Consider the following 12,598-nt stretch of genomic DNA (forward strand, 5'->3'; position numbering starts at 1 on the left):
TCTGAAGTGCCTCTCAGTTCTAATCTCAGTCGCTCACCCTAAACAATCCCCCACACTTACCTCTGTTACACAGTCCAGCATTACATAGCAGCACACATTATGTCGGCCAAGTCCCAGGATAGATGAAACAGGCTTTAGATTGTAAGTAATTCTTTGCCAGCTGGCTGTAACTGTTATCACTTTATCATATCTGAACCCCACACAGAAGACTCTCAGAACACCGAAGTGTTGTTTTCTCTGCAACAGGGAAGTGTTACATATAAAGTTTGTCATCCAAGAATGAATAAAATATGCCTAGCCGTCAGTGAGGATGACTAGAGCAATGAAGGAAACGTCCCTGCTACAAATATTTGAGCCCATTTGTTAGTATGGTTCAGTTCCACAAATGGAAACTTTTAAGCCTAGCTGTTCCTCTGGAGTGCTAAGTGAAAGTCTGCTGGACAACACCATTGTATATTTTTTGTAAAATAGCCCTTATCCACCTTCCCCATCTATAAATGAGCGAGGAAGGGGCTGATGAGTGCTTTGGAAAGGATTTTCTGTTCTTTAAAAGATACCAGAGGGATGGAGCGATAGCACAGCGGGTAGGGCGTTTGCCTTGCACGTGGCTGACCCAGGTTCGATTCCCAGCATCCCATACGGTCCCCTGAGCACTGCCAGGGGTGATTCCTGAGTGAAGAGCCAGGAGTAACCCCTGTGCATCGCCAGGTGTGACCCCAAAAAAAAAACACCAGAACTCTGAACTCTTGAGGCATAGTCATGAGTCCTCTGAGGTGACTCTTCATGCCTGGAGCACCGGAAAAGCAAGAGGCTGAGTCTCTTTCATAGTTTTCCTGCTAATGTCATAGGGAGAATGGAGGTAGGACAAGGACTCCATCATTCCAGATGCTGCCTTCACTGTCTTTGGTAAGAGCGGGTAGTTAGTCCTCATTTCACACTGTCAGTAGGTTCTGAAATGGTGACTTTCCGCAAAATGATGGATAGCAAAACTGCTATTACCATAGTTTTAATTGACATAAATGAGTTAAATTTCTAGGGGGCTGAAGCAATAGCACAGCGGGTAGGGCATTTGCCTTGCACGCGGCCGACCTGGGTTTGAATCCCAGCATCCCATATGGTCCCCTGAGCACCGCCAGGAGTAATTCCTGAGTGCATGAGCCAGGAGTAAACCCTGTGCATCGCCGGGTGTGACCCAAAAGCCACCCCCCCCCCTACCAAAAAAGAAAAAGAGTTTTATTTCTAGTTATAAAATACCACCATTTTTCTGAAGACTCAAGACACTTACAGAGCAATAATTTTCATTCATTCATTTTATAATTCAGGATTGAGAATGGCCAGAGCCTGTCTAGGCGGAAGCTTCGGAGAGACACGTGTGTGTCTGTTCTGGGGGGTAGGGGGGACTTGGGAGAAGAGGAAAAGCCTGTGTGAGGAGAGATCGTGGGAACTCCACACCCATGGGACCTCAGCCATGATGGATTTTTTTTTTTGTCATCAAGATTATAACAGAGCTAGAACCATAAAACAGCAGGTAGGGAACTCGGCCTGCACGTGGTCCTTCTGGATTTGATCCCAGGTGTGCCGTATTGTCTCCTGAACCAACCAGAAGTGATTCCTGAGTGCAGAGCCCAGAGTAACTTCACCCCCAGGTGTGCACCCCTCCCCCCCAAAAAAAAAGATTATAACAAAATGTTGAATTAAATGTTACTCCATGAGCCACTGTATATCCAGGATGCTTCTGGGGAAACTCTGATCTGTGATTCTCTCCTAAAACATATAAAATTTAATGTTGCTTGAATGTAAGTCTGTCTTCCTGAAAACCTCTGGTCTGTGTGAGAAATTTATATTTTGCCTTTTAGCTTGACTTCCACCTTATTTCCTTGGTGCCAGTTAGATCTGTCATTCTCCTCCCTATCTGCAGTTGCATTACTAAATTTACCTATAATGAAGGGAACAATGAACAGCAAGCTGCCCATTCATTTTCCCCTAATTCAGGGGTTTCTCCATTTGGTCTGGAAAGATAAGTGGGTAATATATGGACGGATAAGGATTAGGCTAAGGAATAAGTGTCGCACTTACCCTGTTCCACACATTTAAAATTAAAGTTTTAGTTGAGCAGTCATCTTTCAGTCAGTGTGTTTCATTTATGATTAGCATTATTTTCTTTAGGGTAGAACTGTGCTTGTAGTTATAGAGGATATAAAAGAAATATAATTTTTTTTAAATAAATCAAAGGGCCAGGGAGATGGCTCAGAGGGCTGGTGGCACACAGGCTCTGCATGCAGTCAGTGGAGTTTCAACCCTAGCACCACACAGTTACCAAAGCATCTCCAGGAGCTTCCATCATTCTGGAAGTAGCCCTGAGCATCGTGAGATTTTGCCCCCTTCCCCAAAAATTAAAGTACATTTTAATATGTTTCATTCTCCCCACACACTACTGACTGACAGATTAAGTAGCTTTTCCAAGGTTATTAAATTCTAAGTGACAGAACTAGAATATGAACTGAACATAAGTCTGTTTAATTTTGCTTCAGAGTTGAGGCAGCACTGTGACTGCAAACAGCGAACTCTTTGGGGTAACTTTGAACCAGAAGGCATTGTGTAAACCATGAGGAAATAATTCTTCTGCCCTCCCCACTATCCTGCAACTATTGCCCTTTATTACCACATTGAGCTCCCAATGAGATTGATTTATTTTGTTTGGTTTTGTTTTTGTTTTTTGTTGAGCCACATCCAGAAACCTTGGCCACACCCAGGAGTGCTCAAGGACTTATTCCTGGCTCTCTGTTCAAATAACCACATATGTGTCAGATATCAAGCCTGAGTCTGCCAAGTGCAAGGCTGGGGCCTGACCCCTATACTGTTCCCTGACCCCTCTCCAATCATTTTTCAGTGGAGAAGGAGAACATAGATATGAGCTGTCAGGCCCTTAATCATCTCATTCTGTTTCTTAATTACCCTCCTCCAAAATAGCAGTCAAAAGATGTAAAAATTTGGCTGGGGAATTACCTCAAAAGTCTGGAGCACATATTTTCTGTGCAGGAGTTCTGGGTTCCGTCCCCAACACCACGTGGTCCCTCAAATACCATGTTGGGATTAGGTAGTTCCTAAGCACCTTCAAGTGTGACCAAAATCAAACTCCCAAAAACGGTCAAAATTGGGGCCAAAGCAATAGTACTCCAGCTTTGCCTTGCACACGGCCAATCCAGGTTCAACCCTGGCATCCCTTGTGGTTCCCCCAAGCACCACCAGGAATGGTACCTGAGCATCACCAGGTGTAGCCCAAGAAACAAACAAACAAAAAAAAAAAGAGGTTAAAATTAAGTTACCATCTTTCTTTATGTTAAAAATTCAAAGTTTGTACTATTCAGATAAATATGTTATCTAACATTTCCCCACAAATATTCCCAGAAATGAAGACTAAGTTACTTCTCTTTTGAAGCTCTTTTTTCCTAGCAGTGTCAGCTGAGGTCTGACCCTAAGTGTCAGTCCACCTACCATCATAAAAATGGTAGGAGTAATAGTGACTCGTATGCCTATAGTGAGTGGTCGTGAAAATCTTTAAAAGAGTATTAAAAGTATTTTGAAAATTAAAAAAAAGTATTTTGAAAATATATAACAGACTACAAATGTGAGAGATGATTACTCATTCACTCTGCGAATGTGTACTTCTATTACCTAGAGTCGCATCTGCGAGAAAGCCTCGCCTCTGTGGGTACAGTCAGGTGCAGAGGCTGACGAGCAGTCTGCTTTGGTAGGTGCTGTGATTCGAAGTGTGCTAGGTAGAACAAGAACTTCGAGGGAAGAACCCCTGAGTCTCTGGGCGGTGGGTGGGGAGGACAGACGTGATGGTGTGATCTGAGACTCAGAATGAGAAACATTTGCCTGATGCATTAAACAGGGAAGATATCTGCGAGGAGAGGCAAAACATGTTTGGAAACCTAAAATAATTTACTGTCTGGAATTAGAAGTGTACAAAGTAAGGAGATAACGGCAGAGAACTGGCAGAGGATAAATGATGGAGAGCCTTTTAATCCTGTGCTAAGAACTTTAAATCGTGTATATCAGGAACAATAAAGCAATGATCGGACTGTGAGAAGACTTTTGCAGGTTTCTGCAGTGGAGATTATTGTCTTGGGGTCAGAAGCAGGAACTGGGAGAACAGGCTTTTGCAGTAATCCAGGAGAGTGTAAGGGGAAACACAAAATAAATGCCCAGGTTTTGTGACTGGTTAAACTGGCAGTACTTTTTCCAGAAAAAAAGAAGAAATTGTAAAGGTGCTTAGTTTTGAGGGAAAACTTCAACTCCAGTGGGGTTTTTTGTTTGTCTTTTATTGGGGAGGGGGCTCTCAGGGAGGGGACAACTGGTAGTGCTTGGGGCTAACTCCTAGCTCCATGCTCAGGGTTTATTCCTGGCAGTGCTTGAGAGAGAGTTTGTGCTGTACTGGAGGTCAAACCTGCGTCAGCCGGGTACCAGGCCAGCACCTTGGCCCTCTGTGCTGTCCTCTAGCCTCAGCTTAAGTGTCGCCTGACCTCTCATCTGGAGTCAGAGAGGTCCGGCTGGTAGGAGAGGAGCAGAGCTGTGTCCTCGTGCCGGATGGTTCTCTAAGACCATCTATAATGGAGGAGAGCAAGTGACTCGGGAAAGACCAGAACACGAGGAATTAAGCTGTGGCGTGGTGTCACTAAAGGCAGCAGGAGAAAAGGATCAGAGAAGCATCACAGGTGTCAAGAGAAGAGAAAGTTTCATTTCAAGGGAGATAAACCTTGGCACCCCATGACCTCTGAACATCTCTGGATATAGCTCTGGAGACCGGATGTGACCTGACCTAGGTCATCCTCAGCATTGTAGCCCCCCCTCCCCCAGTCAGCACCACATCCTTGGGTCTGAGCACTGAACCTCTGGTCCAGTCAGCTAAGTAGCAGCAGTGCTTCCCAGTCCCCCTTAGCACCACTTGGGGGACCCCTAAAAAGAATGAACCATATTTATCACCTTTCTTTCCTAGGTCTGTACTGCACACTATTCATCCCTGGTGCCTGGTCACACTATTGTCTATAGCAGTGTTTCTGTAATGGTGACCCGTTTCTTAAAATAGTGCTGAAATGATGCGCTCAGACACTTTCTCTATACTCCTTTAAAAAAGGTAGATATCTAGGGAATCACGAATCACCTAGGATTTTTTTTTTCTGTGACGGAGGCAGTAAGCCAAATAAGTTGAAGAACCTCTGAGTTGTGGCACACTGAAAAGCATATTAGGGAAATGAGTCATCTTGCCAGAATTTTTTATTGTGGTAGTAAAATTCTCTACCTAAAAAACTCTTGCTTTTTCCAGACAGGAGTCTTTAATGTGAATCTGAAAGGCATGGATTTCCTTTGATGACCTGGAGCAGGGTAGTGGATCATAGAGGCTGTATTCAGTTCCTTCCATTCATTACAGTCTGCAAGAAGTTAGTCACACAAGGTCACAATTCTTAAACGAGGAACAATGCAATAATTTCAGTGCTAAAAACTGACTACAGTTTTGAGAAGTTGAGGAACTTTATTAATACTTCTCATTGTCTTCCAACAGTGTTTTCCAACATTCTTTCTTCTGTGGCCTCCTTACGACCTTGTTTCCTTCCTATATCTCCCATATCCTTCTAATTTGCCCCCTAGTCTTGTGTTATGGCCCATTTACATGATTTTCACCTGTTACTCCCTTGGAATATTCAGTTGGGCTCAGGTGAGCATTTGGGGTGCCAGGATTGAACCTGGGTCAGCCGCATGCAAGGCAAACACCCTACCCAGTGTATTATAACGCCAGCCCCTGAGACATTCTTTCAACTAAATAACTTCATTTCCTTTATAATTCATCTCATCCACTCAGATATGGTGACTTAGTATCTACTAGAATTCAGAAACTTTGATTAAAGCCAGAGACTAAATCAAAACAGAATTTCTAATTTTGTTTTGTTTTGAGTTCACACAGGGCAGTGCTCAGGGATTAGTCCTGGCTCTGCACTCAGGAATTGCTCCTGCCGGTGCTTGGGCTGGGTGTCAGACTCGGCCAGACACGTGCAAGGCAAACACCCTAACCACTGTATCTCTCTGGCCCAAGATTTATTTTTTAAGTCTTCTTGGAATGGAGCTTCTCTGAAAAGAATCCTGTAACATGGAAGTTGTCCCATCTCCTCTGGGTTCTTTACTGAGCTTTAGAAAAGAAGGCAGAAAATGCAGAGTGTGTTTGGTTTCGAACTCTAGGGTGAGGTATCTTCAACTGTTAGACCTGATAGGTACTGTCCTTTATGAGCCAAAAAAACATCCAGGCTAGAAACTGAGATAGTTATTCATGTCCCTTTTTCCATGACACACCAGGGACAGTGAGTAGAAGCACTGTGTTACTGGTGGCGTAAAGAACTCTCTTGGCCACTATGATGGGAGTAGAGAGCAATTCTAAGTGTCTGCAAATCCTACATTCTGTAGACAATTGAGATCAGATGGAATAATCCAAAGGTGATCCAGGGTCCTTTCTCTAATGCCTAATTTTTTCTTGCCTCCAAGGTTGAAAATTTTTATATTTAACATACTGTGTTAAGGGGCTGGAGCGATAGCACAGCAGGTAGGGCGTTTGCCTTGCATGCAGCCGACCCGGGTTTGATTCCTCTGTCCCTCTTGGAGAGCCTGGCAAGCTACCGAGAGTATCCCACCCACACAGCAGAGCCTGGCAAGCTACCCATGGTGCATTAGATATGCCAAAAACAGTAACAAGTCTTACAATGGAGACATTACTGGTATCTGCTTGAGAAAATCAATGAGCAATAGGATGATAGTGACAGTGATAGTGACTTTGTTAGGCACTGTGTTTAATATAACCATACTAACTTGGGCTTTTTATCGTAATATAAATAGAAGTTGTGTACTAAGTGTTTTACATACATATGTACACTTCTGTACTAGATACATTTGCACTTAAAGCAGCCCCAAGATGCTTTGAGTTGGGAGAAAGAAAACTTCAACTTCAGCTTGTTAACTAATAAAAAAATTTTATTACTTCACAACCCAAAATTCAAACAGCTCCTGATGCTGGGCCATAAGAGCTCAGACTGTTTTCTTGCATTGGTTTTGTCCTGTTGGTTTGGCTTCCAGACCAGGTTCTGGGCCAAATGGACAGGTAAGATATCACAGGCAGAACCAAGAAAAAATACTTTCTCTTTCATGAACAGATTGAAATTTGTTTAGAAGGAGACAGGGAGACTGGGTGCTACTTGGGAGGCCTACGGTCTACTTGAGGTCCCAGACAGGACTGATTTCTCTGGGGCGTGCCAGAGGCCTATCATAGCGTGTCCAAATGGGCACACAGGAAGTCAGAGAGATACCACAGTGGGTAGGGCATTTTCCCTCCACGTGGCTTACCTGGGTTTGATTCCTGGTGTCTCATGATCCCCTGAGCCTACAAGGAGTGATCCCTGAGCACAGAGCCAGAGTAAGACCTGAGTCTGGCTGGGTGTAGTCCAAAAAACAAAACTGTAGCACTGTCATCCTGTTGTTCATCGATTTGCTTGACCGGGCACCAGTAACATCTCCATTGTGAGATTTGTTGTTACTGTTTTTGGCATAGCAAATCCGCCACTGGGAGCTTGCCAGGCTCTGCCATGCAGGCAGGATACTCTTGAGTAGATTGCTGGGCTCTCCGGGAGGGATGGAGCAATCGAACCTGGGTTGGCCACATGAAAGGCAGACGTCCTACCCGCTGCAAGTAAATAAAATAGGCACAGCACAGAGATATTAGTCCCATTTGAGACATGTTTAATTTGAGACACAACGGGAACTCTAGGTAGGAAAAACCCACTGGACCACTGCATTTTTAGTATTCTCATGCTGAAAAGTCTAGAGAAAGAAAATCTGACAGACTCTAGGTGCTAGGGAAGACTCTGAGGATGGGTGGACTAGTCTAGAAAGACAACAGTCCAGACCCAAAAATTAGAGCCTACGGAATACTGACATTTAAAGCACGGATGAAATAAGAGGGGCTGGGAAAGACAAAATAAAAATGAAAATCTTTTAATGCCATCTGTGTGTGGGATGGGTGTGAGCCAACTCGAAATGGCATTTTGTGATATTCACACATGCGAGCTGGGTAAAGAACTGGGAAAGGCTTAGGCGATATTCGGTACTCCGTGTTTGCCCAGAGCAGGTACCCTTCCTGAAGAATCCAGTTGGGTGGACGAGACAGTTTTCAGTTAAGTATGATAGACTTAAATACCAACTTCCACCACCACCACCTCCCGCAGCAGAATTTTCACATGCCAATTTCTGAAATGAGACTCACTCTCTCTCCCCTCTCTCTTCTCTCCTCTCTGTCTCTTCCTCTCTCCTCTCCTCTCCTCTCCTCTCCTCTCCTCTCCTCTCCTCTCCTCTCTGTTTCTCCCCCTCCCCTTTCTTCTCCTCACCCCTCTCCTTCCTTCCTGCTCTCTCCCCTCTCTTCTCTCCTCTCTTTGTCTCTCTCTCTTCCCCTTTTCTCTCCTCACTCCCCTCTCCTCTCCCCCACCTGTCTCTCTTTCCCTATCTCTCCCCTTTCCTCCCCTCTCTCTCCCTTCTCCACTCTTTCTCCCTTCTCTTCCTCCTTTCTCTCTCTCTGTCTCTGTTTTCTCTGTTCTCTTTCTCTCCCTCTTCCTCTCTTCTCTGTGCAGGAGCGGTCACACCTTACTGGCCTTCTGGTTTTCCCGCCAAGAAGGAAAGCTCAACCGACAGCAGACCATCGAACTGGGACATCACATCCTCAAAGCACATATCTTCAAGGTAAGAGAGAAGTTAAGGGGGGCCGGGGGCTGCCTCTAGCCCACCCAGTAGGCTTTCCTAAGCCCCAAATGTCTGAAGCCACTGTTGCTTCAGTTCAGTCCCAGCTTTCTGAAAGTATTTCATTGCAGTCGGTCCATCTAAAATTGATGGTCTCTGCCACCCAAGGCCTTTGAAAAGGAAGCCATATTTGTCATTTTCCAATTGAATGGCCTGCTCGGCTTTCAGGAAAGCAATCGGAAATCATTTTGCAAAGAGCACTCAGAGATGCGTGTCTAACCTGTCAGTGCCCCCCTTTCCTGAGGCAGTTCTGCCACAGCAGCTGGTGCAGGTTCTCACAGCGACTAAAGATCACTGGAAGCAGTTACTCTCCTCTCTCTCTCTTATTATCGTTTTAAGGGTAATCATAATAGTCCTGCTGCTGTGATTTTCAAACTGTTCATCCAGAAGCTTTAAACTAACTCCCCCCATCTCTCTTCATTCCCTTCAAGCTGCTTTTCCTGTTTTATCTTCAAAGTATGGTTCCACTTGTTCGTCCAAAAGTTTCAAGGCTCTTACAATCTGTACAGTATTACTTTTCCTTTCCGCCTTCTCCAGGTTGGACTGGAGGACCAACAGGGCAGACAACTGATGTGTCTGAATTATGTTTACATGGTTCATTTGTTTATTCAGCACTTACTGGAGTTCTAAGTACCAGGGATAGAAAAACAAAAACTCACATCGTCCCCCATCTCAAGGAATTTCTGGTCCAAATAAGGGCTGTGGGGTAAAGCGTGAAAGTCAGGGAAACATTTGTTCTGCCTCTGTTCTGTAGCCCAAAGGTCGCTGTTGCAGTCTAGCTTTCCCCACAATCTCCTCAGAGCTTTTTCTGCCTTGGAATTAAGGAATATGGGTATCCTCAGCTATTTTGTGGGTCAGACACCCACCCCCCAGACCCCCACGGAAATCATTAAAGATAGAACAGGTCTCTTTAGAGAAAAAAAAATGGCCTTAGGAACAATAGCCAGCACCTAGAATATTCTTCCTTATATGAGAGCATACGGCCAGAGAAGCTGTTCATCTGTTGGTCAGGAAAAAATCCCATAGGAACAAGTCTTCTGTCTAAGTTGAAAGTGTCTTGTCTGACAAATCACTGTACAGATGACTTTCCCTGGTGACTTTCTTGGGGGAGCACAGTAGGACTAAAGGAAATAGGAAGGTGTCTCGTTCCTATTTCAAGGGACTGAAAAGCACCTGCCACTTCTGCGGGTTCCTGGGTCATTTTCCTTCAGCGTGGTGGGAAAGTAACTTAAGCGTTAAGCGTCACCTCCTTTAGACATGCAAGCCATTGGCCCACCCTCTGCCTAGGATCCGAGGAAAAGGAGTTGATGCCCATCTTTACTACCCCACTAGATAAACACCAGACTACCAGATAAATGGCATGAAGTTTTGTTTAGCCAGGATGACTTTATCCAGCCCATGGAGATCTTTAGACCCTACAGTCCCATTCTTGACACAGGTTTATCTAGGTTGTACAGACACCAAGGTTGCCTGAGATAAGCCTGGCTCCGTGTGTGATTTGAGCCATAAATAGTGGGGTGTAGCGCCTGCAGTGATGACATGGCTGCAGACAGGAATGTAAGCTCGGCTGGGTTTCCTGAGGCTGCGCTTCCCAGAGCCTTTCCGTGTTGGCGGCAAGAGTCCTCTGTCTCCATCAGCTGTGGGTCAGGAAGAGGCAAAGACAGACCGCTTAGAACCAGTTCCACTGAGAGTCTCCACTCCAATCATGTTTCTTTCCCATTAATTTAAAATTCCCCTTATCTTTATTCATGAAAAATGCATATGATAAGATGTATCACTCTAAAAATACTAGAAGGTTAGAGTTTGTAATTATATATCTGGCAGCTGGGGAGCTCTTTAACTCGTTCTTGGGAAATACTTTATATCTCATGAAACTAACCCGGGTTAAGTGTTTGGCAGTGTATTTACAGTTAGGTTATGTTCTTCGCTATAAGAATATTTTCATCACCTTAAAAATAAGTCTTGGGGCTGGAGTGATAGTACAGCAGGTAGGGCGTTTGCCTTGCACGCGGCCAACCCGGGTTCAATTCCCACCATCCCATATGGTCCCCTGAGCACCGCCAGGAGTAATTCCTGAGTGCAGAGCCAGGAGTAACCCCTGTGCATCGCCAGGTGTGACCCAAAAAGAAAAAAAAATAATAATTATAAATCTTGTGCCCTTTAGAAGTCACTACCCATGCTCCCACCATCCCTGTTCACTGCTCATTGATCCATGAACTCTGCAGACTTGATGAATTCTTGTCACTCCATACATCCTGCGTTGTCTTCTGTATCTCTCACCCTTTACTTAGCAGGATGTTTTCAGGGTTTATTCATGTTCTAGCATGGATTAGGTAAGTGATTCCCTTTTTGGCTATATCATTTTGGTGTTTGCCAGTATATACTTTTGTCACTCACCATTAATATCATTGGACCTTTGGGTGTTTTCACTTTATTGCTATTGTGACTAATAGTGTTATAAACATTAACTGATTTCCTCTTTTTTAATTCTTTTTTTTTTTTTTTTGGCTTTTTGGGTCACACCGGTGATGCACAAGGGTTATTCCTGGCTCATGCACTCAGGAATTACTCCTGGCGGTGCTCGGGGGACCATATGGGATGCTGGGAATTGAACCCAGGTTGGCTGCGTGCAAGGCAAACGCCCTACCCGCTGTGCTATCGCTCAAGCCCCTCTTTTTTAATTCTTTTAAAATAAAAATTGGCCACTTTAACGTGAACAGCTTGGCATTTTGTTCATTCCCAATGTTGGTGTTCAGAAATACTTTATGGGGGCATATTTCAGTTCTTAAGTGGCTGCACCATTTTAAAATCCTATGGTCGCAGAGGCCAGAGAGATAGTGTAGATGTTAAGGTTCTTGCCCTGCATCCACCCACTGGGTTTGAATTGCTGGCTCCACCCATGGCCTCCAGAGTATCACCAGGGGGCACTCCTGAGCACCGCCAGGTAGAACCCAAAACAAACAAGGCAATAATAAGATCAAATCATGCCAGCAGTGCATGAGAGTTCCAGATTTTTCTAAACTCTTGCCAATGATTTTTCAGACATCATCAGTCTTATTTTACCCATTTTAGTAGGTGTGAGTAGTATCTCATTGTGGCTTCAGTTTGCGTTTCCTTGATTATCAGTAATGTTGAGCACTTAAAATTCTCTCAAGTCCTTTCATTGCCATTTGGTTTTATTTTTAATCCAGGAGAAAGCAGGATGTTTGTCAGTCGTGGCCAGAGATATTTCCGTTTAATTAGTAATGCAGAGTTTGCCATTAGCTTTAGCCACTCTCCGTGGGTTGCCCTGGGCTCGACCCCTGTACAGAACAGCCTCCCAAACACCAGTAGAGGTAGCTGCAGACAGCAGTCACTGTGGTGGCCTCCAGCAACCGTCTTAAAAAACTAGAATGTTCTTTGGTTGTCCAATCCCATAACGTTTTATTAACAGAACAGTCATCCGGGAGAGTAGAAGAAATATCCTTTGACATCAGTCATCCATCAAAAGGCAGAGGTTAGGGGTCAGCATGAGCAAAACAGGCTGAGCACATGCCTGGGTTCGACTCCTGGCATCACTGCCCCCAGGCACAATGCTGGGAGTCACGGAGGAATAAAAATTATTTTGGGACGGGGCTGGAGAGATAGCATAGCAGGTAGGGCGTTTGCCTTGCACGCGGCCGACCCGGGTTCGAATCCCAGCATCCCATATGGTCCCCTGAGCGCGGCCAGGGGAAATTCCTGAGTGCAAAACCAGGAGTAACCCCTGTGCATCGCCAGGTGTGAC

The 12,598-nt window shown here is 44.8% G+C and overlaps 1 protein-coding gene across 9 annotated transcripts in view; it reads left to right on the forward strand.

Moving 5' to 3' along the window:
* TANC2 (tetratricopeptide repeat, ankyrin repeat and coiled-coil containing 2) overlaps positions 1-12,598 on the forward strand; it is a 379,564-nt gene that overhangs the window by 328,295 nt on the left and 38,671 nt on the right. For all 9 annotated transcript variants that reach the window (XM_055131292.1, XM_055131293.1, XM_055131294.1 and 6 more), the window contains one exon: positions 8,667-8,775. In XM_055131292.1, coding sequence (XP_054987267.1) covers positions 8,667-8,775 — 109 coding nt within the window. The remainder of the gene's footprint in view (positions 1-8,666; positions 8,776-12,598) is intronic.

Source organism: Sorex araneus, chromosome 3 (assembly GCF_027595985.1).
Source record: "Sorex araneus isolate mSorAra2 chromosome 3, mSorAra2.pri, whole genome shotgun sequence".
Taxonomy (NCBI): Eukaryota; Metazoa; Chordata; class Mammalia; order Eulipotyphla; family Soricidae; genus Sorex; species Sorex araneus.